This window comes from Pezoporus flaviventris, unplaced genomic scaffold (assembly GCF_033815535.1).
Source record: "Pezoporus flaviventris isolate CSIRO_AGI_PZ_B2104156 unplaced genomic scaffold, CSIRO_AGI_Pfla_v1 ptg000015l, whole genome shotgun sequence".
In the NCBI taxonomy this organism is placed as follows: Eukaryota; Metazoa; Chordata; class Aves; order Psittaciformes; family Psittacidae; genus Pezoporus; species Pezoporus flaviventris.
This window is the reverse complement of record NW_026892563.1, coordinates 3,616,705-3,640,621: the sequence shown is the minus strand read 5'-3', so window position 1 is coordinate 3,640,621 and position 23,917 is coordinate 3,616,705. Positions and strand designations below refer to the sequence as shown.

The 23,917-nt window shown below is 39.3% G+C and overlaps 1 protein-coding gene across 1 annotated transcript in view; it reads right to left on the bottom strand.

The window, feature by feature from the left end:
- Positions 1–23,917, bottom strand: part of PHEX (phosphate regulating endopeptidase X-linked) — a 95,477-nt gene that overhangs the window by 33,463 nt on the left and 38,097 nt on the right. Inside the window, exons 10-12 of the mRNA XM_061453271.1 lie at positions 23,027–23,120; positions 19,290–19,418; positions 15,643–15,744 (exon numbers count right to left, since the gene is read on the bottom strand). Of these exons, the coding sequence (XP_061309255.1) occupies positions 15,643–15,744; positions 19,290–19,418; positions 23,027–23,120 (325 nt within the window). The remainder of the gene's footprint in view (positions 1–15,642; positions 15,745–19,289; positions 19,419–23,026; positions 23,121–23,917) is intronic.

Genomic DNA, 23,917 nt, shown 5'->3' with positions numbered 1-23,917 from the left:
GAAGCTCATGGAGGATTGCCTTCATTTAATCAAAATTATTTTGTCCCATCTTTTATTTTTCAAGAAGGCCTCTTTGCTTCATCAAACTTCAATTTCTTTATTGCATTTCCAACCCAAAGTCATAATCCTCCATTTGTGACATCACAATTAATTGTGGTTGAGATAATTAAGATGTCACAAACAGAAGATTACAACTTCAGGTAGGCAATTAGTGGCAGCAGCAGATGATCTCTTAAACAAGAAAAATCCCATTGTCATGCAAATGTCCCTAGTGATAAAAAAAAAAAAGCAATGGAAGACAAATGCTGAACAGGAAATATGAAATGAGCCAAATTAACTCTCAACAATGTTTTCTCAATTTTCCAGAAGGTAGAGCAGTTTTTCAAGGTATTTTAAGTCCATGGGCTGGGAATAAAAAGGTGGTAGTGGGGGGAAGCACAGTTCATCTGCAAGCCTGTATATAATCAAGAGTGTCTCTTTTTTTCCTGATGGTGTTGTCAGGCCCAGGTGACTGAACTTTGCAAGGAACTGGAAAATTTCCTTTTCCATTTCCAGTGCTTTAATCCTAGTTGCAACTAGTCTTGAGAAAGCAAAGAGCAAAACTCATCAGTTTTACTTTCTACTAAATCAGCTGCTTAAACGAGTCTGATGAATCTCTAATCTTCTGCATGTGTTCCCAAGTACCTAACTGAATCACAGTAGTATCTGTGTTAAGTCTACTTAATTGAGCCCCTTCACATTTTGATTAAACAGATTTAATCTAAACCCCAACTTACACGATGAAAAGCAAACCCTCTAAAAACAATTTATAGCACAACTTGTGAAAAATCATGAGAGTCTTTTAAAGAAAAAGTAAGGATTATCTGTGTCAGTATATTTCATTAATGATTTAGCCAGTACAGTGTCGATCAAAAATTATTGATCTTTTTTTTTCTTGACACATAAAAGAATATTTTTGGATTTGAGCTGTGTTATATCATTTAAAGACACTCTTCATTTCTTCCTGTCTTCCAAATAAAAGCAAATAAATTCATGCCTCACTGGCTGTAAACACAGAGGACTATGAAGCCAGCCTAGATCCGGCAGTTCTTCTTTGTTGAAAGAAGCAGAGATGGGCCCTGCCCTGAAACCCATGGTGCACAACCATTGTTTGGTTGTGACCATGCTATGTCCATCCCCACTTCACTGCATGAATATTTTGGGGTCTTTGTGGAATATCTGCTACATCCATCTGGATCTCTTCTTCCACAGCAGATTCTTCCCACAGGCTTTGTATGAGGTCCAAGCCTATTCAGTGGAGCCCAGCAAACAGCCCAATTTACACAACAGACTAGTTAGAAAGCATTGTATTAAGAGCAGGTTTCTAAATTTCCATATTGCTTACTTGGCTCTTTTCTGTTCACTTGGGTAATATTTAACAGCATCTCAAAGACTCCTTATTCATACAGCACAAGAAGTGGATAACTCTTCTACAACTGGCTTGCTCTTTGATAATGAATTCAGTATTTTCCCGTTGATAAGATTAAAAGTATGTTTAAGAGACTGGCCTTCCAGGAGGTATGCACATACATACAGGGAAAGCAAATGAAATGTGACAAATGTACAAGAACCAGCCGTGCGGTAATCGCACATGACTCAACCATAAACACACCGTGCACAACTTTTTTATGGTTTAAAGGCTCATTTAACTCCTTTCTCTAATTTGCATATTAAATAACCATGTGTACAGGAAGAAAAGAGGTGATGGGGTTCTCCCCCCAGCTATTATTAAGTAGTCAGCCTACCTTAGGCTGTCGAATAAATTAAAACTCATCACTGCATGCTTCCTCCCCTGCCACTAAAACCAACAGGCTCTTGCAGGGGGTGACGCAGAGAAGCAGAGTGCTTTAGAGTAAGTCATGATAACTGTTTTCTATCCCAGCAGCCAGCGAGAGCAGGCTTCAAGCAGAAGACTCAGAGTGGGACTACTCCCTCTACCGCTAATTACGCATGGAAGTTTCCCCACTGATTTCCACACAGGATTTCATCATCAGTATGTCTTTCTGGCAGGATGAGAGCATTGCAAGTCAGTTTACTACAGACACAAAATAATAAATGACCTTTCACTTTTGACTTAACAACTTGCCAATGTGGGAATGCACATGTTTTTCAGTGCTACAAAGCATCCCAATTTCCAGTCTGGTTGAATTTTCACTTGACAGCCAAGCTTAGCATGTGAGCCTTCTGACAATTGGAATATGATTTGGGTATTTTATAGGCCTGCTAGCAACATCACTTACTGACGTATTGTACTTGCTGTAAAAAACCCAAACTAAATCAAAACAAAACATATATCTCACCCTGACAAAGTTTTATGAGTCTGACACAGATCTTCTATATATCAACTTGACTCACAATAACTTTGTGAAGATAATTTTCAAGCTTCTAAAAATATAAAAATTTAATACAATTACAGTTCACTGAAAAATTAGCATGAAATACATTCGGAAAGCTAAAATAATTCACAGCAATGTTCCATTTAATTACAAAGATTAATTCAGCCTTTATGTATGTGTCTGGTCTTTTCATTTTTCATTGAAAACAGATGATTCAAGAGCCATCTGCTAAAACTGCTGCATAAATATCACTGCATCTATGTAGGTTTTGTGTATAGAAAAACTAGAAAAATAGAGTGCAAAATATGGAAAACTTTCACCACAGGGCTAATGCCCAATCCTACAGAAATCGGTAGGAAGTGAGCCACTGACTTGAGTGGGAGATGGACTGGGCCCACCTTAATGGTGTGTATTATTTCATGCATTCATATGCAGGGGCCACATAAAATATCAGGGATTTGCACATCATCAACTGCAATTAAAAAGTGAAGTGGCAACTCAAATACAAACACTTGGCCTGAAATGGTTGTTTTTAAGAGTGCCTGACATGCAGTGAACTGACTGTAATCCATACTCCAGAATATAGCTAATCATAAAACTACTTATTGTTAAACTTTGGCTTTAACTTTTCTCTTATATTTGCATATCACAATAATGTAAAGTCTGTAGACTTTTCAAGATTTACAGAGTTGGTGTTTCATTTAATAATCATTCACATACCACCACCTCACACTGCACCATAACCCTCCCCTCTGTATTTCAGTAATTGGTTTTGGTATTCTAAATTATTCTATTATGAAGATGGAAAATACAGCTATCATTCCATTCCTGTAATAGCTTGAGGCTAGGGGTTAAAAATAGATAGATAGATAGATAGATAGATAGATAGATAGATAGATAGATAGATAAATAGATAGACTTATGTGAATAATCACACTCATCACATACACAGAAAGCTGTTTTCAGTAAAATATACACTGTGGTTTTAAAAGTAGTTGAGCCCATCTGACAGCTTTGTCCTGCCAAATGAAAAAAGTATGTCCTAGTCCTTGCTCTTCTCCCCTGCTCTTCACATCTCTCTCCATGCTTCTGCTCACTCACAGCCTCCAAAGGCTGCCTCACCTCTCGCCACATCTTTCTGGGAGGCTGTTTAGCTCACTAACACAGCATAAATCTATGCAAGTTTTTCCCCCAGCTAATTTTCTGACACATCAATGAGCTGAATCACTCACTACACGGACCCAGCAACTGTTGGAACTAGTACAAGACAAGTGCTCAGAACATACAATGTGGAAAACTGGGGAAGGAACAGCAATGGGTTGTGTGTTACATTAGTTACCTCTTTGTCTTCATCATCTTTTGAAACCAAAGCCTTATTCAAAGGAAACCTACCGACAAGAAAATATTACCTACTACACTTCAGAATACCATACCATACATTACCATCCTAGGAAACAGAGGCAAAAGGGACAAAATTTTCAGAGCAAACTGTTGGTTGGGATTATATACTCAGTCTTAATATCCAAAATTAGACAATAAATGACAATATTATTATTACTAACCATAAAGTTGCAAGCACCTAAAAGTTTACTAGGACTGCCATGCACAGAAGAGTGAAAAGCAACAATATACATCAAAATGTCACTCTTCCCAGCCCTAAATCCCTTTTGCTTCTGGCTTTCAGTGGTTCAAGCACTATGATGACAATTTCACTGGAATTAAACTTTCAGTTTAAACTAATCCTGTATATTATTTATATTCTTTTAGCAATAGAACTGAACTAGATCACAGAAAATGTGAAACAGTTTTACTTCTATAAATACACAAATTCACTGTGAAAAATTCACAAATGTAACTCCTCAGTTCAATGCAGCAGTATAATTAATAGATCTACTCATATTTTCTCCTACCAGCTTAGTTCCAATCTCATTCTGCTGCCAGCTTTGTCTTAATTTTGCTAAGAATTCAATTTTATTTAAATTATATTTTTCATTTATAACTTCTGTATGACAATTACCACAATTCCATTATTTTATATAAAGAATATTATATGTGACAGACATAAATGCTGTCTTTGATAAACAGAACCACAGCTCTGTAAACGAAATAAATTTCTTCATGGCATACAGCAAATGTCTTCTTCCTCTGTAATTATACAATACATACATGCACTTACACAGCAAAGCAGCACAACTGAGTCCCTGGCAAAAGATGTGTTTAGCACATAACCATTACTTTCCACAGCTCTTCAGGCAGATTTAAGGGTCTCTGGGTTCTCAGGGGACCTGGGATCATGCCTACAGACCACAAGAAAGGATAGTGCACAGATATGCAGAGCCTGCACTAGGTCCAGCTATGGCATCACAGCACCGTGGCAGCAGTGACAGGTCCACTCCAGCATGGAGATTTCTGCACTGGATTCCCCTCTAAAAACCTGCAGATCACTTAGGGTATGACTATACTGGGGTATATGTGGACAGTAGGAGCTCCTCCAGCTGCACTTTAAACAAGCCAGAAACAAGAGCTGGAAGTACAGACTGTAATTAATATTATGCAGGTATATATATATATATATATATATGCTGCCTTTCATGGGGCTCTAATAGCCCATGCACTCTAGTTAATATTGGATATGTCCTTAGCACTTTAGAAGACTGTACCTTGTCATGCCTTTATTTTCAGGCAATCCTCTGTGTTTTCCAATTAAATTTTCTCTTAAAACAAAACCAAAACACACACACAAAAACAAAAAAACAACCCACAAACAAACAAACAAAAAACTCCAACAAACAACAAATCACAACCAAACACACATCCCTAACTCAAAATTCATGTATCTGTCTTTTGAAATTACGTTTTACATATCCTTACGAAATTAATTTTGCACCAGAATCCCAAGGATTTGGAATGACACAACAAAAAAAACTAACTGGGCTTTGGCATGTTAGTGAGCTGCAGAAATTGCTATATTGCATTTTTTTGTTGAAACTCCTTCCTGCATTCATTCCACTGTTCACCCCCAGAGCTCATCAGTCAATCCGTACTCCCACTTTAATGCCACTTCTTGCAAGAAACACACCCACCTTGCTGCAAAATCTTCTCTGTTGTTTTTGGTTTAGCTCTGGAAAACAACAGGTTTAAGAAAAACCACTGCACTGACAAAATAAAAGTCCCAAGGACCCAAAAAGCCTGGTGTGCTGAAGAGATCTCTAGCACCAAACACTAAGAGAGGAGCAGCCTCAGGGACCAGGAAAGGGCAAGGACTCTCTCTCTCCCTCACAGCTGTATGGGATATGGGTAACCACAGCTTTTCCTTTGGCAGTTTTATGCAAAACTCTGAATAACCTGTTCCAGGGAAGGACAACTTCTGACCTTAGTTTCTGCTTCCATCACTTCATATTCTTTTACCTTTTTCAAGGCTGTTTTTGTTTAAGCAAAGGTTGCAGAGCAATTTTTTTTTTTTTTTTTTGTTAGTGAATAGGATGTGAAAAATTCTCTTTTTGTTTCTAGCCACCAGTGAGAATCAGATCCAGTCTAGATATAGCTGAGAGCAGGCATGGTAGAGACTTGTTCTTACATGATTCTAAAACTGAAATAGGGACCAAGGACCTAAACACAAGAATTACTTGGCTCAGGACTTGCAAGTTTTCCCTCTGGGGAGAAATTCCTTTTGCTTGAACAGAGACCCTGACCAGCAGTGTACCAATAAGGATGCTGCAGGTTGCCCATGCCTTATAATATATGGGAGAAAGCAAATGTATACACAGGCAAAAATGTAGGCTGCAGAATATAGAAAAAACATATGCAGGAAATGCTCTAATTTCTACTCAAGACCAAATCCCTCACTATTTCCTAACTTTGTATATTTTTATTTTTTAAATGAATTATACATATATATTTATTTTCACTTTGATGGAACTCGCCACTTACCCAGAAAGCTGGGCACAAGAAACCTCACAGCTCCCTCACAAAGAAGGACAGCTGAAGAAGGCTTTATTCTTAGGCACAGTGTCTTGGCATCTGAAAGGCCTCTAAAGGAATTACCTCCTTGTGATAAAGCACCTCTAAAAGTAAACTCCAACAATACTAGTACCTGAAGCCATTTAAATATTTCACAGCTTTGCTTCAAACCTCCATGACTAGTACAATACCGGGGCAAGTTAAAGTGCTGCTCAGGCTGCTGTTCCTGGACAGCTCGATGCCCAAGGCTGAGGATTCTTGTGGGAACCACAGCCCACAGCCCTGCCTTGCTGAACTTTCTGCTCACTCCCAGAGGGCAGGCAGCTTTCCTCTTGGTGGCTCAGGTGGGCTGAACCCAGGACCACAGGACATAGAGATCACCTCAGTCAGGAAATGCATATTCATTGAAAATAGAGAGGTAATGACAAGTAGACACCTGAGCATGTCCTTGTAGACTCCTCCATACAGAGAATGGGTCTCACATACGTCAATATCTGTTACTGCTGAGCCAGGGGCACTACAATGTCTTTGTTCCTCTACAGAAGGAAGTTTGACTTGGTGAAACAACAAAGATAATGAAAGCTAAAGCTGGAACTGCCTGAGACTTCCCGGGGCAGTGGAGGACTTGCTGCCCTTTGGAAGAAGCAATCTGTCTTCTGGCATACCAATGCTTTCATGTTGCTTTTCTGCTACAAAAACTTCAGATTCACCCTGGTCCCTGGTCATCTGCAGGTGTGCCCATCCGTCTTTCTCCCTCTTTCTATTTCAAGCATGAGATTTGTCACAAGTGTTTGATGTCATGCACGTTCTGGCCTTACGGAGTTATGGCCAAGTCTGAAAAATGACAGCTTCAACATCGGGGTTAAATACAATTTCCTCTCCCTTCACCTGTTTTGCACTATCTGTTTGCACGGTGTTCAGGTTATTAATGGAACTGACATCCCTGCACAACTGAGTGAGCAGTAGCAGGAGCTGGATAACAAGGGAGAAGCTGACAGCAGTGATCTAACCCCAGAGATAAGAGATAAACAAACATGCCATGGGTATTAGTTTCAGCTCTGGCCAGTGGAGAAGAACATCTCCTGTGGTTCCTAAACAGGAAAGCCCAGTCCTTCTGAGAAGGTTAAATTAAATTCAGGATGTGAGAGAGATTATTCTTTAAGTTCAAAAATTAATGATTGTAATGAAAAGTAAACATTTGACTGAAAACAAAAAAAAAGAAAAAAGAAAAAAAAAAGGAGAAGTGTTGTTAATCTGATGGAAAGTGAAGACCTATTTTTTATTCAGAGGAAGTGTGGAACACTTCTATGTTAGAGGGAAAGCACCTTGCGTTCTTTGTATCTTCCAGGTGAAAAATGTTACTCTAAACATTGGCATTTTCTAAACAGCTTCTCAGGGATGGTATGGGAGCAGTAGCCTCAATGTCCAGACCAAATTCCAAAACAAGAAAAATAGAGCAAACTTTTCAAATCCCCTACATTGTTTCCAAGCAGCACAGCTTCACTTTCCGATTCCTATCCAGTTGTCCCCTTCTTTTCACAAGTCCCTGCACACAGCAAAATAAAGATGAGTTACACCACGAAGATAAAAGCTCCTGGTGATATATTTGATGTCCAAGGGAGCTTTAGACACGTAGGAAGAGAGTTAAAATGTGAGCCTGCCTTGAGCCTGCCTTTTCTGAACTCTAACTCATGTTTCAACTTTATCAGGAGACTTGCTCACTGTTCCTTGAAATGCAACCTCTACAATACAGGCAGGACCTTGAATTTTTGCATCCAGACAGAGACCACCCTGATTTCAGAAACCTTAATTCCACAATGGAAAAGAGTGGCCAAGGTTCAAGTGGCACTAAGCAGAATTATGCTTTCCAGTTTAGAAATTACAAGGTTGTTTCAAGAAGATCTAAATCAAAGTTTCAATAAAAGCAGTAAATTTGAAAGTCAGCAGTCACTGCTATTGTCTTTTAAACAGAAGTGAAGAGCCCAAATGCCTTTCAAGAGGCTTTCAAAATTTCTCCTTCTTTTCCTAGGTCTTCTGAAGTGAGTCTGGCAGTTTCTGTTAGTGCTCTGAGGCAGTCTTACACTTTGCAAAGTTCTCTGAGATACTTGAAGCAAAGATATAAAGTCATCTTAAAAGAACCTGGAAAGAAATGCCATCCCCCTCTTTTACCAAATGTAGTGTTCTGTCAGCCTTACGCTAGCTTTCATTCTAGAATAAGGCCACTTGAGATACAGAAGGCTGGTTCCTCTGTCATATTTTTGCATTATTTTACAAAGGATGGGTCCACAGACCGCACAAGACACAAAAGACATTTTTTCTTTTTGCAGAGCAGCCAGTGACCGCTCTTCAGATTGGATGATTTGTCATCTTCGTGCAAAGTTAGCATGGCATTAAGCAAGATTAATTTCCGTTCTTGAAGCGGTGGTGTCTGGCCTTTTTGTCTGGGTATGTCTCGGGTCTTAATTAAAAGTTGTTTTTCAGAACTGTATCTAGTGCACACCCTGGATAGTCTATGTGAACGAATGCAGGAGGCTTAAATACTCCCTGGATGTATTGCTGTGCTAGCTTTATACGGAAGCAAGAGTGGGCACAAGAAAAGAAGAGGCAATTATGATTCTCTTGTTTTCCCGCTACAAGAACATAGGAGGAGAAGGTGACATTTCCCAGACAAGCAAAAGCAGATGCAGTAAGGCAGCAGAACTCACTGTATTGGGAAGTTATGGATGATAAAAATTGTGGGTTCTGTCGTGGTTTAAACCCTACCCAGACAGCTTGTTCACTCACTCCCAGTGAGTGGCGCCGGGCTGAGAGCAATTGAGCCCCTCCTCCCCGGGGCTCTCCCCTTATCCTATCCCAGAGGGATGGGGAGGAGGATCGAAAGAGTGCAACTCCCACGGGTTGAGACAAGAACAGTCCAGCAACCAATGTACAACACAAAACACCACCGCTACCACCAACAACAATGATAAGGGAAAATAACAAGGGAAGAGAATACAATACCACCGGCCAAGAAACGAGTCCGACCCAGAAGCCTGTGTCCTTCCGAGTAACTCCCAGTTACCCCCCACCCCGGCCATGACGTGCTGTGGTATGGAATACCTCCTTGGCTAGCCTGGGTCAGGCGCCCCGTCTCTGCTTCCTCACGGCTTCCCCTCCTCCCTGGCAGGGCATGAGCCTCACAAAGTCCTTGGTCAGGGTAAACATCACTTAGCAACAACCGAAAAACATTGGTATCACCAGCACTGTTCCCAGGCTGGAAGTCAAAACACAGCACTGCACCAGCTACCACAAAGGAGAAACATGACTGCTACTGCTGAACCCAGGAGAGGTTCAAAAAGTCATTAGACAAACTTATACCAGAAAAATATGAATAAATACAAAGACAGTACTTCTGGTTCACGAAGCAACTGGGCTGCAGGTTGTTAGAGGCCAGGAGAGGATAGTGGAAATATATCCCTTCATGCTTGCCCTGTCCTTATGTTCATCTCCAAACATCTGCTACTGTTTGGCCGCTGTCCGAACCAGACATTGGACCTCTGGTCTGAGCAGTATGGCTGTCACATTCGTAGTGAAATCACCGAAATGTGGAGAGAGAAAAATGACAGAGAACTAGGAAAGAGAGTAGGGGACCAGTTACCAGTAAGTTCCAGCTGAGAAGAGAATGGCTTCAGTGGGATAACCTATGAACACCTACCTCATTTAAAGTACCCATACTTTGTTAAATCGAGGCTTATACAGATGGCTCCTGATTTCCTAAGGACTACTGGCCTAAATTACACTGTTATCTAGGGAGGTTTGATGTAGCTCTCTAAAGCAGCAGAACAAACCCCTTAGGCTAAACAAAGGTACCTAAGGCTGCCTGAGAGAGATACAGATAGTTATGGACTGTCCTTATATTTTCCTGAGGTCCTCTTGCTTCAGCCTTCAGACTCAGAGAAATGCAAAGAAAACAAACGTTGCATATGCAACTTCCTTAGAGAGAAATACAGCCAAGCCGCAGGCAAGTTCAGAAGGCAAAAAATGATTGTACAGTGACCTTGGGATTTATGTTCTGTGACCTAAAGAAGTTAATAATGTTACAGAAAAATCTTATTATAGGAAAAACAAGCTTTTTTTGGCTTATCACCCATACTTTAAAAATAGTATTGCAAAGCAAAAGAAACCTCACCAACTTTTCTACAATACAGGCTATTTTACAGGAGATTTGCAAACTTTCAAAAAACAGACATTTATGTAAAAGTCTCTTTTTCAAGCTTCCAGTTAAAGCCAAGCACAAAAGGTATTTCATGAAGGAAAAATAGTGATTAATAGCGCCTGCCCAAGAAAGGGAACAATTTTACATCTCAGTGACGATCTTCCATTGAATTATCCTCTAAAGAGCAGCAGCAATAAATTACTATTTTAAAGATGAGAGTCACACAAGTCATGTCAATGAAGTTTCAGTTGCAGGTTCTCCCTTTTCCCTGCAGTCTGCCCTTATAAAATGCAGCTGTCAATACCATTTGGCTGACATAGGTGGCTGCAAGCTCCACCTCCATTGTAAGTGAAACAAAAGGCTCTCCTCTCTCTCCCCCCTCTCTTCACCTGCTCATCCCTTCTCTGAGGCTGCAAGGTGGCCTGAGCTCACCAGGTGCCTGGGCAGCCGATGGGGGAGCCTTTCTGCATTGCCTTAACTGTGTAACTCACAGACCACATACTTGAAGGCAGTTGCCAGACACACCCTTGGAGATGCACTCATTTGGATAATTTCTCTGTTCTTTGAATGAGGACAAAATTTAATGACCCTTACAAAAAAAGAGAGGCTAAATCCACAAGAAGATTAACCTTTGCTTGGTTTTTTGTTTGTCTGTTTGCTTTTTAAAATCAGATATCTCCGTTGAAAACTCGCGAGGTTGACAGGCACGATTTAAGCAAATTTTAGATGGTAGACAAATACAGAGCAATAAAGCAAGGTTTGAACAGAGCAGAGGAAGGACAGGGCAGAAAACAGAGCATCGCAGCACAGCCGACTGCTTCTCTCCGGCTCGGAGCATGTTTGGAAGCAGCATGAGCTCCATCCAGAGAGCTAGGTGAGAACTGCACGTGAGGACAGGCAACTCACCTAACCTTGTTAAAAACTTTCTTTGCAAGACTGGCTTTCAGAGAGTCTGGATTAAATCCATGTTTCGATCGCAGAAAGAGAGGAACGGAGGGAGGATAGAATGAATTTATTAGATGTTATCTCGTTACATTGTTTTGTTACAGAGGGAAAGTCAAACCTTCACTCCAAAGTACACAAGGGCTAAAACGACAATTCTCGGAAATCTAAACTGCAAGACAGTTGTTCCCTAAATCGAATAGCCTAACAGATTTGATGCTTTTGATATGGTTTGTCCTCATCAAATTAGTAGTATCCCCTCTGAGCAACTTAAAACAACAGGACAGACACAAAGAGAGTCACAGATGGAGAAACATTACTGTGATTAGATAGAGCTGACAGGCTGCCTAAAGCAAAATTCAAGCATCGATTCTACCAGAGGGCCTTTTGTAAGTCCTTTGGAGGTCGATGGTCCCTTTGATTGCAAAACATCAGGCTGACAGCAAGGTATACAAGTTTGGTCTCAGCCAAGCAAAAGAAAGGTGGGCACCAGTCAGAAAACAGGCAGCAGAAAACATGGAAACCAGTGAGTTTCCAAATCACAGAGACTATTTGCAGCTAATTCTCTTTAAAGCCTGCCAAGCCATTTGCATCACCGTGTTGTCATCTAAAGATACAATCACCATTAGGAGCATAAGAGTTTTTCTAGGAAGGCTCTCCATGCTCACAGTCCAGACACCCAGATCTCACACCGACCTTATTCTTCTTTCAGGAAATGAGTAAAAATTTTTTTAATGATTAAACTATGCCTGAAGTTAAAGAAAGGATTAATGACAAATTAAATGGATCAGGACCAGTAAACAAAACTCACTAGGTTTCTACAGTTCCTTTCTTTCCAGAGCATTTGAAAAATTAAAAAATGCAGTGAGATTAAAATTCAGAAAAAAAGAAAATTATAGGAATCAGTTATTTCCATGCAGCATGCGGTTCTGCCATAGAACTTTACTCTGCATTGCTATAAGGGACAATGTGACAGCTACTGATGTAAACGAAAACTCAAGATATTCTTTACCTAATGACTTCTTTTCTTTACTTAATTGATAAAAAGAAAAAAATAGAATAGAATATAGAATATTTCAGTTGTAAGGGACTTACAAGAATCATCTACTCCAACTGTCTGACCAATTTAGGGCTGAGCAAAAGTTAAAGTATGTTGTTAAGGGCATTGTCCAAATGACTTAGTCATGGACAGGCTTGTCTAAGAAGCCTTTTCCAGTGTTTGAACACCTTCTCTGTAAAAAAAAATGTTTCCTAATGTGAAGTTTGAACCTCCCCTGACACAGCTTTGAACCATTCTCACACATCCTACCACTGGATACCAGGGAGAAGAGATCAGCACCTTCCCATCCAATTCCCCTCCTCGGGAGGCTGTAGAGAGCAATGAAGTTGCCTTCATCTGGAAGAAGCTACATTCAGCATCCCACTGTACTGTCATAGCACTTGCCTATATTTTGATAGTGGTCCAGAATGTGAACCTGAGAAGAACCACCCCCCCCCCCCCCCCCCCAGAAAACACAACTTGCTTTTCAATTCAAGAACAAACTAAGTTCCTTCCTGAGTTGTGAAATCCACAGTACTGGCACTGTCTTCAAGGTGTGGGTGACAAATATTGGCAACGAAATGTCACTTTTATAGATGCATATTATAAAGTAATCATAGAATCATAAGGAGCTGGGAGGGACCTGAAAGATCATCTCGTTCCAACCCCTATGCCATGGGCAGATACACCTCCCACTAGACCAGGTTGCTCATTCAGCCTGGACTTGATTTTTTTTTAAACAACCAAACAATCCCCACTTCCAAATTCCAGTTGCCTGTGCTGCTGTATCAAAGTCTAAGTATTTAAAAAGTGACAGCATAAAGTGCTGGGCTCATGGGATTTAACTGGAACACAGTAACAGATTTTGAAGATTTCCCCAGTGAATTATCTGACAATACATCTAATGAATCTATCTCTTGAACTAAAAACATGCCCATCCAAATGTCCTGGGACAAAGCCAGTACCTATCATTAGCAATAAGTAGCATTTAATAAGCATGCACAAACTGCATGTCTGGAAATCTACTAGGGTGTCTCTCTGGAGGCTTTCCTTCTAGCCATCTAGCAGTTTCTGTGAATTTGAACTTAAATTTATAAGCCCTACTATGTAATTGTTGGTGTAATTTCTAAGTCATCACATAACGCTTGTGTCTTACAAGCTTGACCTTGCTCTTATATCAGTAAACTATAAAATTGTTTTTCAAGTAATTTTGATCAATTTTCAATGAGAATGGATTTAAACAATTTGCTATTTGTAGTACTATGTCTTATTGTATTGCTTGAATTTAGTTTGTCACGTGTTCAGCACAGACACACCCCATCAACTTTAGAAACTTAAAGGAGATGCCTAAATTGGGAGCAAAGTACAGAAAGCTTGCTCAGTGTGTCAACAGAAACAGACATCTCTACCTACAAAAGATCTAACCTACCTTTCAAACAAAACTCTCCTTAAACTGGGAAAGGGGGACCTTTTCAGAAGGGCTTTTTAGTTTGCAGCAATGCTTGTATTGTTTCTCTGCTGAAAGGCAGGTAGAAAATTGTGAACAAAATGGTTAAGCAGATTGTTTGCTAGAAAACTCAACATCAGATATGCATATGCCTGTAAAGTTAGATATATCTGTTAAGAACATAATTAGAAAATCTTCCTGCTCTTATTTTACACTAAATTTGTCAAATATCTAAATTAAAGATCATTATATTTCCAACGGTATTTCTAGTAAAAATCCAAGCATAACAGCCAGTAAGAAGTAATAACTGCAGTCTATTAACCAGCAGGTTAGCAGAAAATAAATGGCATCTTACTCTTGTTCTTTTGCTATTGAATTTATTGGTGCATTTAGGCAGCTCTGTTTCATTTGCACATCTGTGAAGAGCACTGCTGTGTAAAAGTTAAACGGGCTGTGTATGGAATTTAAAACTTTTCAATGAAAATATGTCTCAACAGCCCTTTCATCAGAATTTAAAAAAAAAATTATAATTTGAAGTCTGTATCTGCTTTTAAAACAAAACACTGCTATTTTTATTCAAGCACAGCAAGCAGGAACAGTTCAGATGCATTTGCATGTCATTTTATTCAGAGGGTACTTACTAGTTTACTAATATCCCATTGCCTCAACAAACAAGGAGACAGTCCTACACATTGCCTTCCACTCTTCTTTGTTTATGCCTTTTCTGACTGCTGTTCTGGGGCAGAGCTCTGAATTTGGACAAGCTCCCTTGCAATGTATCATATGCTGTAAATGTGGGAGAAGAGTGAAAAGGGAGCTTTGAGTACTTCTGCCGGCCTTTGTCTTTACCTCCTGCATTTTACCATCACTCCATCTGAAAGTAATCAGGACCTGTAATGCCATCCTTGATCATAACACTTCATAACTGGCATTATTCTACTGGCAGATGGGTGTCAGCTGGAATGGTCATTGCACTCCTGGAAAATGGCTTTCAAGGTAGGCCTCCCACCATGGCACTGGACAAGGTACAGGACCTGGACCATTTGCATATTCCCTTCAAGGCTGGATCCTCCATCTTCAAGCCAAATACCCTCAACTGTCCCAGATATTTTAGACACCGTTTTCAGTTTGTAGGTTGGTGTGATCCTATGTCCTGGCTTCAGCAGTAGCAGTCATTTTTCTCCTTCTCAGTAGCTGGTGCAGTGCTGTGTTTTTGACTTTCAGCCTGGGAACAGCGCTGATAACACCGATGTTTTTAGTTGCTGGCCAGAATGTTTACTCTGACCAAGGACTTTCTGTGACTCATACTCTGCCAGGGAGGAGGGGAAGATGGGAGGAAGCAGAGACAGGACACCTGACCCAAACTAGCCAAAGAGGTATTCCATACCACAGCACATTATGCCCAATATATAAACTGGGGACAGTTACCTGGAAGGGCTAGATCACTGCTCAGTTGGGCTGGGTATCGGTCGGCAGGTGAGTGGTAATAAAAGTAACTTCAGCAGAGAAGCAGGAGTTCAGACGGCTTAACTTCTAGCTGTACAAATGTGGCACGTGTTCCTTCATGAACAAAATGACGAGTAGCTAACTGGAACTGCAAGTACAGTTCATGACATTCTGTTTTCACTCAAATCAAACCTTCACCATAACAGGAATTTACCCATTCAACATTTATATTTGTTACCTTCTCATAAGCTTTTCTCTTTGTTTCAGAGTCCATCCAGTCATTTTCCTTCTCCAACATGTCAATAAAAGCCCAGCGAATTCCTTCAGTCAACTCCTCCATCTGAAAAATATTTAGCAAAATCCTCCCAAGTAAAATATGTCATGGCAGAATCATTGCAAGAAAAGGTTTGATGCATGCAGGAGTAATTGATTTGGTTAGACCAGGAATGATTCCAAATCAGACAGTACCTGCTCTTTTCCTTGACGGCTAATTTGTTTTTTCTCCAGTTCTCTGGAGAAATCCAGAGGAGTTTCAAATCCAGACACTTCTTCTGAAAATAACTTTCTTTCCATTTTCTTTTCCTTCACATGTACCACACAACCTGTTCACTGCTGATCTTTTCATGTCACAATTGTGAGAATGTCTATCTTAAAATCATAAAAAATACTGGGAGATTTGCAGTGATTTGGGAAGATTTCTGATACTTTGGCTCTAGATCACTAGACCATGGAGAAGAAGGAGCTAGCTGCAAGGCATTTGCACAAACAAAGCCTTTTCTCCAGAAACAGCATCTGTAGCCTTGTTTGGTTTATGTCAGACTGAGACATGCCTTACAATACTGCCAAGGGGTGGAATTTGGGCTAACAGTATCATGATCCAAATACAAAGCAGTATGCAAATATTTGGCCTGTATTTAGCTGTATTTGTGAAGGACTCCTACCCTTTACTTACTGCAGGAACAGAGGGCATGGCTCTCAACACTGAGCAGCCTTAACTGTTTCTGTGGTCTTGAACCACCAGTGACAGCTTGCATTTGTGCAAAGCTAAGGAAACCCACACCCGTTTTATCTTAACTGCTTCTTCAGACATCTATACAAACCCACCAGCGTATCACAGGCAAGTAAAGAAATAATAATAGCAGTGTTTAGTGAGTATGCACATTAAATGACAGAAAACAAGAAATCTAGTCACTAAGACATGCATTATATCAGTCTAAAGATCAGAAAAGCCCTCATGGCTATGTATCCACCTGGTAACACAGACCAGAAAGGTGTATGCAATCAGCTGCTTCTATTTATATATCAATAGATGAACTTCATAACAGGTAGCCACTGAGAACAGTGTGAGAGTGAGGTAACTGGGGGGATCCAGTCATTGCTTGAGTCCCTTAGTACAGACCAAACCAAAGTTGAGATAGCACAAGACATGACAGATAATCATTGGATGAAGACTTACTGCATCTTTGTACTATCAGTTACGTTGCATTTAATAATAATGAAAACATCAAGTACCAGAGATTTATATAATTTTATTTTATGGACCTAGTAGCTCCGAAACGTGGGGACTAAATCCTGGAAAATAATGTTACCTTTACCTAAATTGCCATATATATATCGGCTGTATATTTTAAGCTGGAACTCTTCTTTATTTGTGGTAGAGCCAGACGAAACATAGCAAAGCTCCACTGATTACTCAGTTTTTACTACTCTTTTCAAAAAACATTTTATTGTTTTTAGAGGCAATATGGAACAATTGGAACAGGTCTAGCATTAAATATGACTGAACATTCAACAGTCACAGTAAACTGCATCCCAGGGAATAGGGTAACTTAAAGATATTGATGACAGAGCACTGACTCAATTAACTTAGTGCACTAATGAGGTGAACTCCCTCTATTTGCAGGTTGCAAGTTCAAACTCAAGCTCTGCAGCTGGGCCCCGGTGCATACTTAGGTTTTACGCACCAGTTGTAGCTGCAGGGGGCAGGGGGAGAAACCTATTCCTGCTATCAAAGTTATTACTGAAACTGCTCAGGCATAGCTGTAAGAAACACCGCAGGCACTCTGGGCTAGAAACAGTGCTATATTTAGACACAAATAATGTCTTTCTTGATGAAAGGAGTGAAGTGTCTAAGGTATGAAACATCAGGCACAAAACGTGAGGAAAAAGAACGCATACTATCCACAACTCAGGATTTGCTTATCATAGACAGATATATGCCATGAGCCAGAAGGAAAAAAGAAAAAAAGATATAAGAAAAAAAAGATAAAAAAAAGTCTGTACAAATAAGAGTACTTTTCTCAAGTGCCTCCTTAGTGCTTAATAAAGAAAAATAGAACTGAAATCCAGTGAAACAAAAACTATAACACCGCAAATGACTACCTTGAAAAACACACTTTTAAACAGATTGAAACAAATTTCACTTGTATCTGATTTATCTCCAAGGGCAGGTCGCTACAAGTCTGAATCTTTTGATCTACACTATAAATTGTATATTAATTTCTTACTATGGAGGCTATTGTGATTTCAGACTTAATTGTTTTGCAAAAAGTTGGTCTGAATTGAATATACACGCTAAGAAATATTTTAATTAGGCCACATTTCAACAGAAAATCATTCTCTATCGACTTTTCATAATTCTCCTTCCATATACAAACATGAAAAAGTTTTTCATCCATATGGCCTCCATAACGTGTACATTTCTTACAGTTTCTTCCCTCTTATCCTGCGCAGAAGTCATACTGTGTATCCCTGAAATGTATTTGCCACTAAACTGGCAAATAGCGCATTACAAACTCAATCAAGAAGCAGGAGACTGACAAACTGGATCTCATAGAGGAAACTCCGTTTGAAGGCCAAAGAAACACCAGCTGTAGCAGAAGAAATGCAGGACCTGAGAGGGAAACACATGTCACAGATATTTGGACAAGCCAAATCAGAGTGTTGGTCTGTCTATAATGGAGTCCTTCCCTGAGAAAACAGTCAAACCAGACAAAGTCAAACAGACAAGCTGAGGCTACTGAGCCAGGGCAGTGAAGGGCTATCACAGAGCTGTTGCTCTCAGTGCAGGATGCTATTTCACATGGTTTTGGCGCTCCTGCACTGAGAGCTAAGTTCAATGACTAAATTAGCTGATTTTAAACTGATTATTGTTGGGAAATCAATGGCCAGAAAAGCAGATATTGGAAACCTTTATGAGAAAAATATTAACTGAAAGTCATAACTTACTGTGAAAAGTAAATAACCATTTGAATATATTATTAAGAAAAGTGATAATGCAGCTATGCTTGAAGATTTAGAGAGAGGATGAATGTCCAGCTAAAAGCTGTTTGCTGAACTCAGCAGCATGGAAGACTATTTTCCTTCACCATGGAGCAAAAGAGATTTGAAAAGGTTTGAATCACAAATATAAACTCTATATGGCTCTAAGCTTCCTTTAATTCAGGCCAGACATCAGTTACACTTTTCTTGTTTGGACTACAGGTGTAGCAAAGTCAGCTTTTAAAAGGGTCTCCCTGAAGCAGTCTTGACTAGTCTTTTAACTAGGCAGCTAAAACTTTGAGTTACACTAGCTATATTAAACCATTTCTCATCAATACCCCTCACTCTCTTCCTGCACAGCCTGATTGTCATCATTTACACAAATTAATTATGTTCAACCTAGTTTTGATCTGGTTACATATTTGTCTAAAGAGCTGCAGATGGAAAGAATGATAAGTGCCCAGATGGACAGAAAGGTGACGGTTCTTCAGATTTGTTCCACTTTTTCCCTATATTTTTTTCCCCTATTCAAGTATTTTAAAGATTCTTGTCTCTTTTTAAATTTTGATCTAACATCAGGGGCAATTTGAGAGGAGGAAGCCACAGAGATCTCAGAGGACTCACCATCTCTTTCTTGTCTTCTTGGAAATGGGCATTCACAAACATCTTACCCACAACATAAGGGAGAGCATTTTCAACAAGGTCCACACATTTATCCCACTGGGGCAGCAAAGTTGTGGTTCCATGGATCACCTGTTGGCAGGTGTAGATAGTAGGTCATAACATTATACTGTTTAAGAAGAACAAGTCTGCATCTGTATACAGGATAGTCTAAAGTGTGCTTGTCAAATAGTTACTAAAAGGAAACAATAACAATACAGTTATTAACATTTTCATCAAGTGCTATGACAAATCTCTGAGCTCAAGCACATTGCTGCTTTTGTTTCTGTTTCTTATGAGAATAAAGTTACTGCGGTTGCTTACCCCCTCAACATTACATTTTCTCATCAAGGTAGAAGTTCATTTAAAAAAAAAAATACAATAAGAAAATACAACAAAATACAAGATGGGTCCATGTAAACAATAGCAGTGCTGATTTAAGAAATTCTTTTTTGTTTTCAAGGTTCAAAGAGTTCCCTTTCCACTTAAGGAACTTCTTAAGATTTTTCACAGAGAATAAGCAAAATCACAGTTCAGTAGTTAACACCAGTCAGCTATGCAAAAGCAGAATACAGTCAACACCAGACCAGGTTAGGATGGATAGGGATTTTGGCCTTTCACAGATTATGAAAGCCTTTTAAACATTGATCAGCAGTTTTTGAGCCTTTTTCCCAGTTTTCTCCTCCTTTGAGCTCAAGATTAAATTTCTAGCAAAACTGGTGGTTTTGGATTTGTTGTTTTCCAGTAGGAAAGGATTCCATTGGAAAATTCCAGAGTAGCTTATCCCTCAGCTATTGAAGGTTAGATAATTTGGTAGCTCAAAGACTGATTTTCTCCATCAAATTGTCTGTAATTAAGCTTAATCAATGACTTGTACTTAAAGCCACCAGTGAATTGCATTTTCAAATGCTCTTTATTAATACTGTAGGTTTGCGAATAGATTTTCAATGACAGAGAGAACACTGTTTCTGTAAGAAAACCACGTTAGCCAAACCAATACATAATAAGGTAATAGTTTCCTAAATAGAGCCAAGTTTGAAAACAAGCTCCTTTTCTAAAACATATGACAAAGCATTGAAAAAAAAAAAGGAAAAAAAAAGGGGGGAAGAAAAAGGAAAAGAAAAAGAAAAAAAAGGTAGAGAGGAAAATTTCTCTCCAAGGTCCAAGCAAAACTACAATAGAGCTTTTTCCTGATGCAGGGAAAGAAAGGGAGTCATGGCATTAGTCATCAGAGCTTGAAATTCCTTCCAAAAGCTTTGACTATACATCAGCCGCAGAAAAAGTCAGGAGACAAAGCTGGCTTTTAGAATGTGACGTATTATTATTTCAACACAATAATTATCGTTATTTTGAGAGCAGCTAGACTGTAAGGAGGACAGAAAGGCAGCACAGGCTGTGAGACCAATAAAAATAGAGCCTAGAGGAATGGATTATACCTCACAGCTGGTTTATTGATATTTATGTTACAACAGCCAACTAGAACTCCCTTAAAACAGTCCTCCTAATATTAATATACCACTCTAAAACACAATACTTCAGGTAGTAACAGCGACTATAAATAGCAGGTTTCAAGCCCTCCCAGTCAATTTAGAGCTCCACAGCACAGTTAACTGATCTCTTCCCAGGTGCCACTGCACATTCGCTATGACTCAAAGCGCCACTGCAGAGGAGCTGCTAGTAGTTGCTGATGTGGTAATCAAAGTATTTTCTCTGGAGTCAGCAGGTCTGTCCTATTTCTCAACCTGAAGATTTTTGACGTTTCATCATGCCTTTTTTCCTCTCTTTGCAAAGATTTTAAGTGTCTCAATACAAAGATGTAAAAAAGCACCACTAGAAAGTGAAAACCTAGTGAAAAAATACTATGTTTATGATGGGTGAGGCTGAATGAATGAATGAATTAATTAATTAATTATATCGTTTTCTTTAGGGGTCACTGATTCATCTAATGGTCATGACTTTTAACAAGTCATCCAATGTTTTCTTCACTCACCTGGCAAGAGGTTGCTGGGTTCCTTTTACGATCCCAAAGGATCTGTGTGCCCTTAGTCATCCAGCCTCTGACAGAACAAATCTATTCAAAAAAGCCTTTCAAACCTTTGCCTTGGACTCCATTTCCCATGTCCTTTCTGTTGACCTCTGAAGTCTGTTCCCCTGAGCTCTTTACTGCACTTAACCTTAGCTATTAACTATTAGCTATTGCTGTTTACTGCACTTAACTAACTCTCCATCTCCAGATCCCACGGGCAGATAATGGGAATGAGCTGCTGACTCACTGCCATTGCTGTGCTGTTCTTAAGTTTTCACAGCTACTTACATGAAAACCCTTGATGACATTGTTAATAAGGACTGAATCAAAGTGAATTAGATTCATCCTTAAGCTTCTGGAGAAAATACCCAGTGTCAACAGCTACTTACCATATCAAAAAGCATAATATTCAAAGTTTAAGGTTTCCTTTTAGGAATTTTCCTGGCAATATTATAGTTCAATATAACTCAGTATTATGCTGCAGAATGGCTAATGGCCAGCATCAATCTATTTTACCTGGCTAGCTAGGAATACCCAAGGAGGGGACACACAAACTTGTCGCTGTGATTCTGACAGGCTGTTTCTCATATTTTTGGCATGAAGAAAATGGTATCTTTAGCAAGACTGATTTGAATATGATTTCAGAAATGTAAGAAACTGCCTTTCCTGCATAGATTCCATCAAGATATTTGAGTTGATTTTTAGGCATGTGATCCACTCAGAACTGTTCCACTACTGTTCAAGGAAAGACATTATGGGTGCTTCAATTAGGCACCTGCATGCCTCACTAGGGAGAACAGAGCACCCACACCTCCTGTACCACATCACTGGCAGCATCATGCCAGACTCAAGTTGTCATAATGTCACCAAGCAGCTAATTTTCTCAATGACAAACAAAAAGTTCACATTTTAAACTATGGTAGCTTAGAAACAAGACAAAGCATCTTTCAGTTTCAGTTTCATCCTTGGCTTGCTTAAAGAGCCTCTATGCTGCCTATAGGATTATCAGGGTGGTTTTCTGTTCAGGCTTCACTTAATCAAATAAATGTGTTTTACATAAATGCCCATATAACTTCATAGATAATTAGGTCTACTCTCACAGACTGGGCTGGTGACGAATGTGTTCTGGGGCTTCTGCAGCCCCAGGCTGGAAGGCATCTAATTGGCTTCTCTGTAGAAATGGCTGCTGTATGTATGTGCCAGAGCTCATGTAAAGCTGGCACTAGAGCATGAGAGAGGTTTGAACAAGCTCAGAGAAGATGAAATCTTGGACTTTAGTTTTACCAGAGCTATATTCATGCATGCGTAAACAGTAGGAGTTTTTTCTTAAAATTGGATTTTGGCTAAACAATTTTGGCTTGCAGGAACAGCACAGGTCACAGCCTTGGCATTTAACTGGAAAATTTTACAGCTGTCAGGTTTCTGCATACGAAGACTAAGGTTTTTAAAGAGGTGTCTCAAAAACTCCTTAACATAAAAGTTTTCCTTTGTGTCATATGCAAGAATATGTATGTCTTGATTGGTTTAGAGGGAGTCTTCAACAACAAATGTTCATTCAAGAAATTTACCTAGCATGGAAAACATTCCATATTTTGCAAAGGTATAAGCAGCTGTAAGGGAAACCAATATTATTGACACTGGTACTGTTGTAAATGCTATAAAAGCCCTAACTTACCCGAGAAAATTCCAGCCACCGGTACTGAAAACGTCTGCTGAGGTTAAATAACCTTGAATAAACCATCCTCCACACCAGATAGTTAGCAAGAGTCCTGTTAAATTAGACATATTTTTATCAGACATCTAATAGCATATGAGGTACTACAAACTACTCACATAAATATCTCTGCAAACATTTCAACTGAATGGTGGAAATTTCACCTTGAAAATTAATGAGTGACGACCAAATTGATAAATCCCTATCACACAGAAGAATCTGTACGAATGCAATCACCTAATATGTAATTGTACCATGAAATCATCTTCTAGGGGATATTTATAATGAGCCAATTTCTTAGTATGTTATTTTCAGGTAATTATTTTTTTCAAAAGACCTTTTTTGTTTTCTATAGAAGTGGCAAGAAACATGTCATAAGAAGAGTTGCATAAAAGTTCTATCCAGAGATAAGAAAATAACTCTTTTTTCTTTTGTAAATAAAAGTGAATGTTATCTCTCTTCATTGCTAGACCACATAAATCATAACTATGAAACAGAATAGATAACAGTTCATCTCAAATATCCTATCAATACCTCATATTCGTATCTTACATTATAAGTTATCAGTATGCTTTTAGAAGTTCTTACTACCCATACAGTTATTAAAGTACTACCCCTCTTATTTTGTCAGATGAATAATTGAAATACCAAAAATTGAGGTCTCGGTAACAACAATCATAAAAAGTGAGGCTGAGAGATCCTGGAAGAACTTGTTTAAAATTCCCAGGAGACCTGACACCTATGTCCCTTTTCTAAAACTTCAAGCGCTTGAATGGAGGATTTATCTAGTCTAGGTTGAGAGCTCTCCCCATGCTCAGCAGTGGCTCTGTGAGGTAAATGTGCATTGTGAAA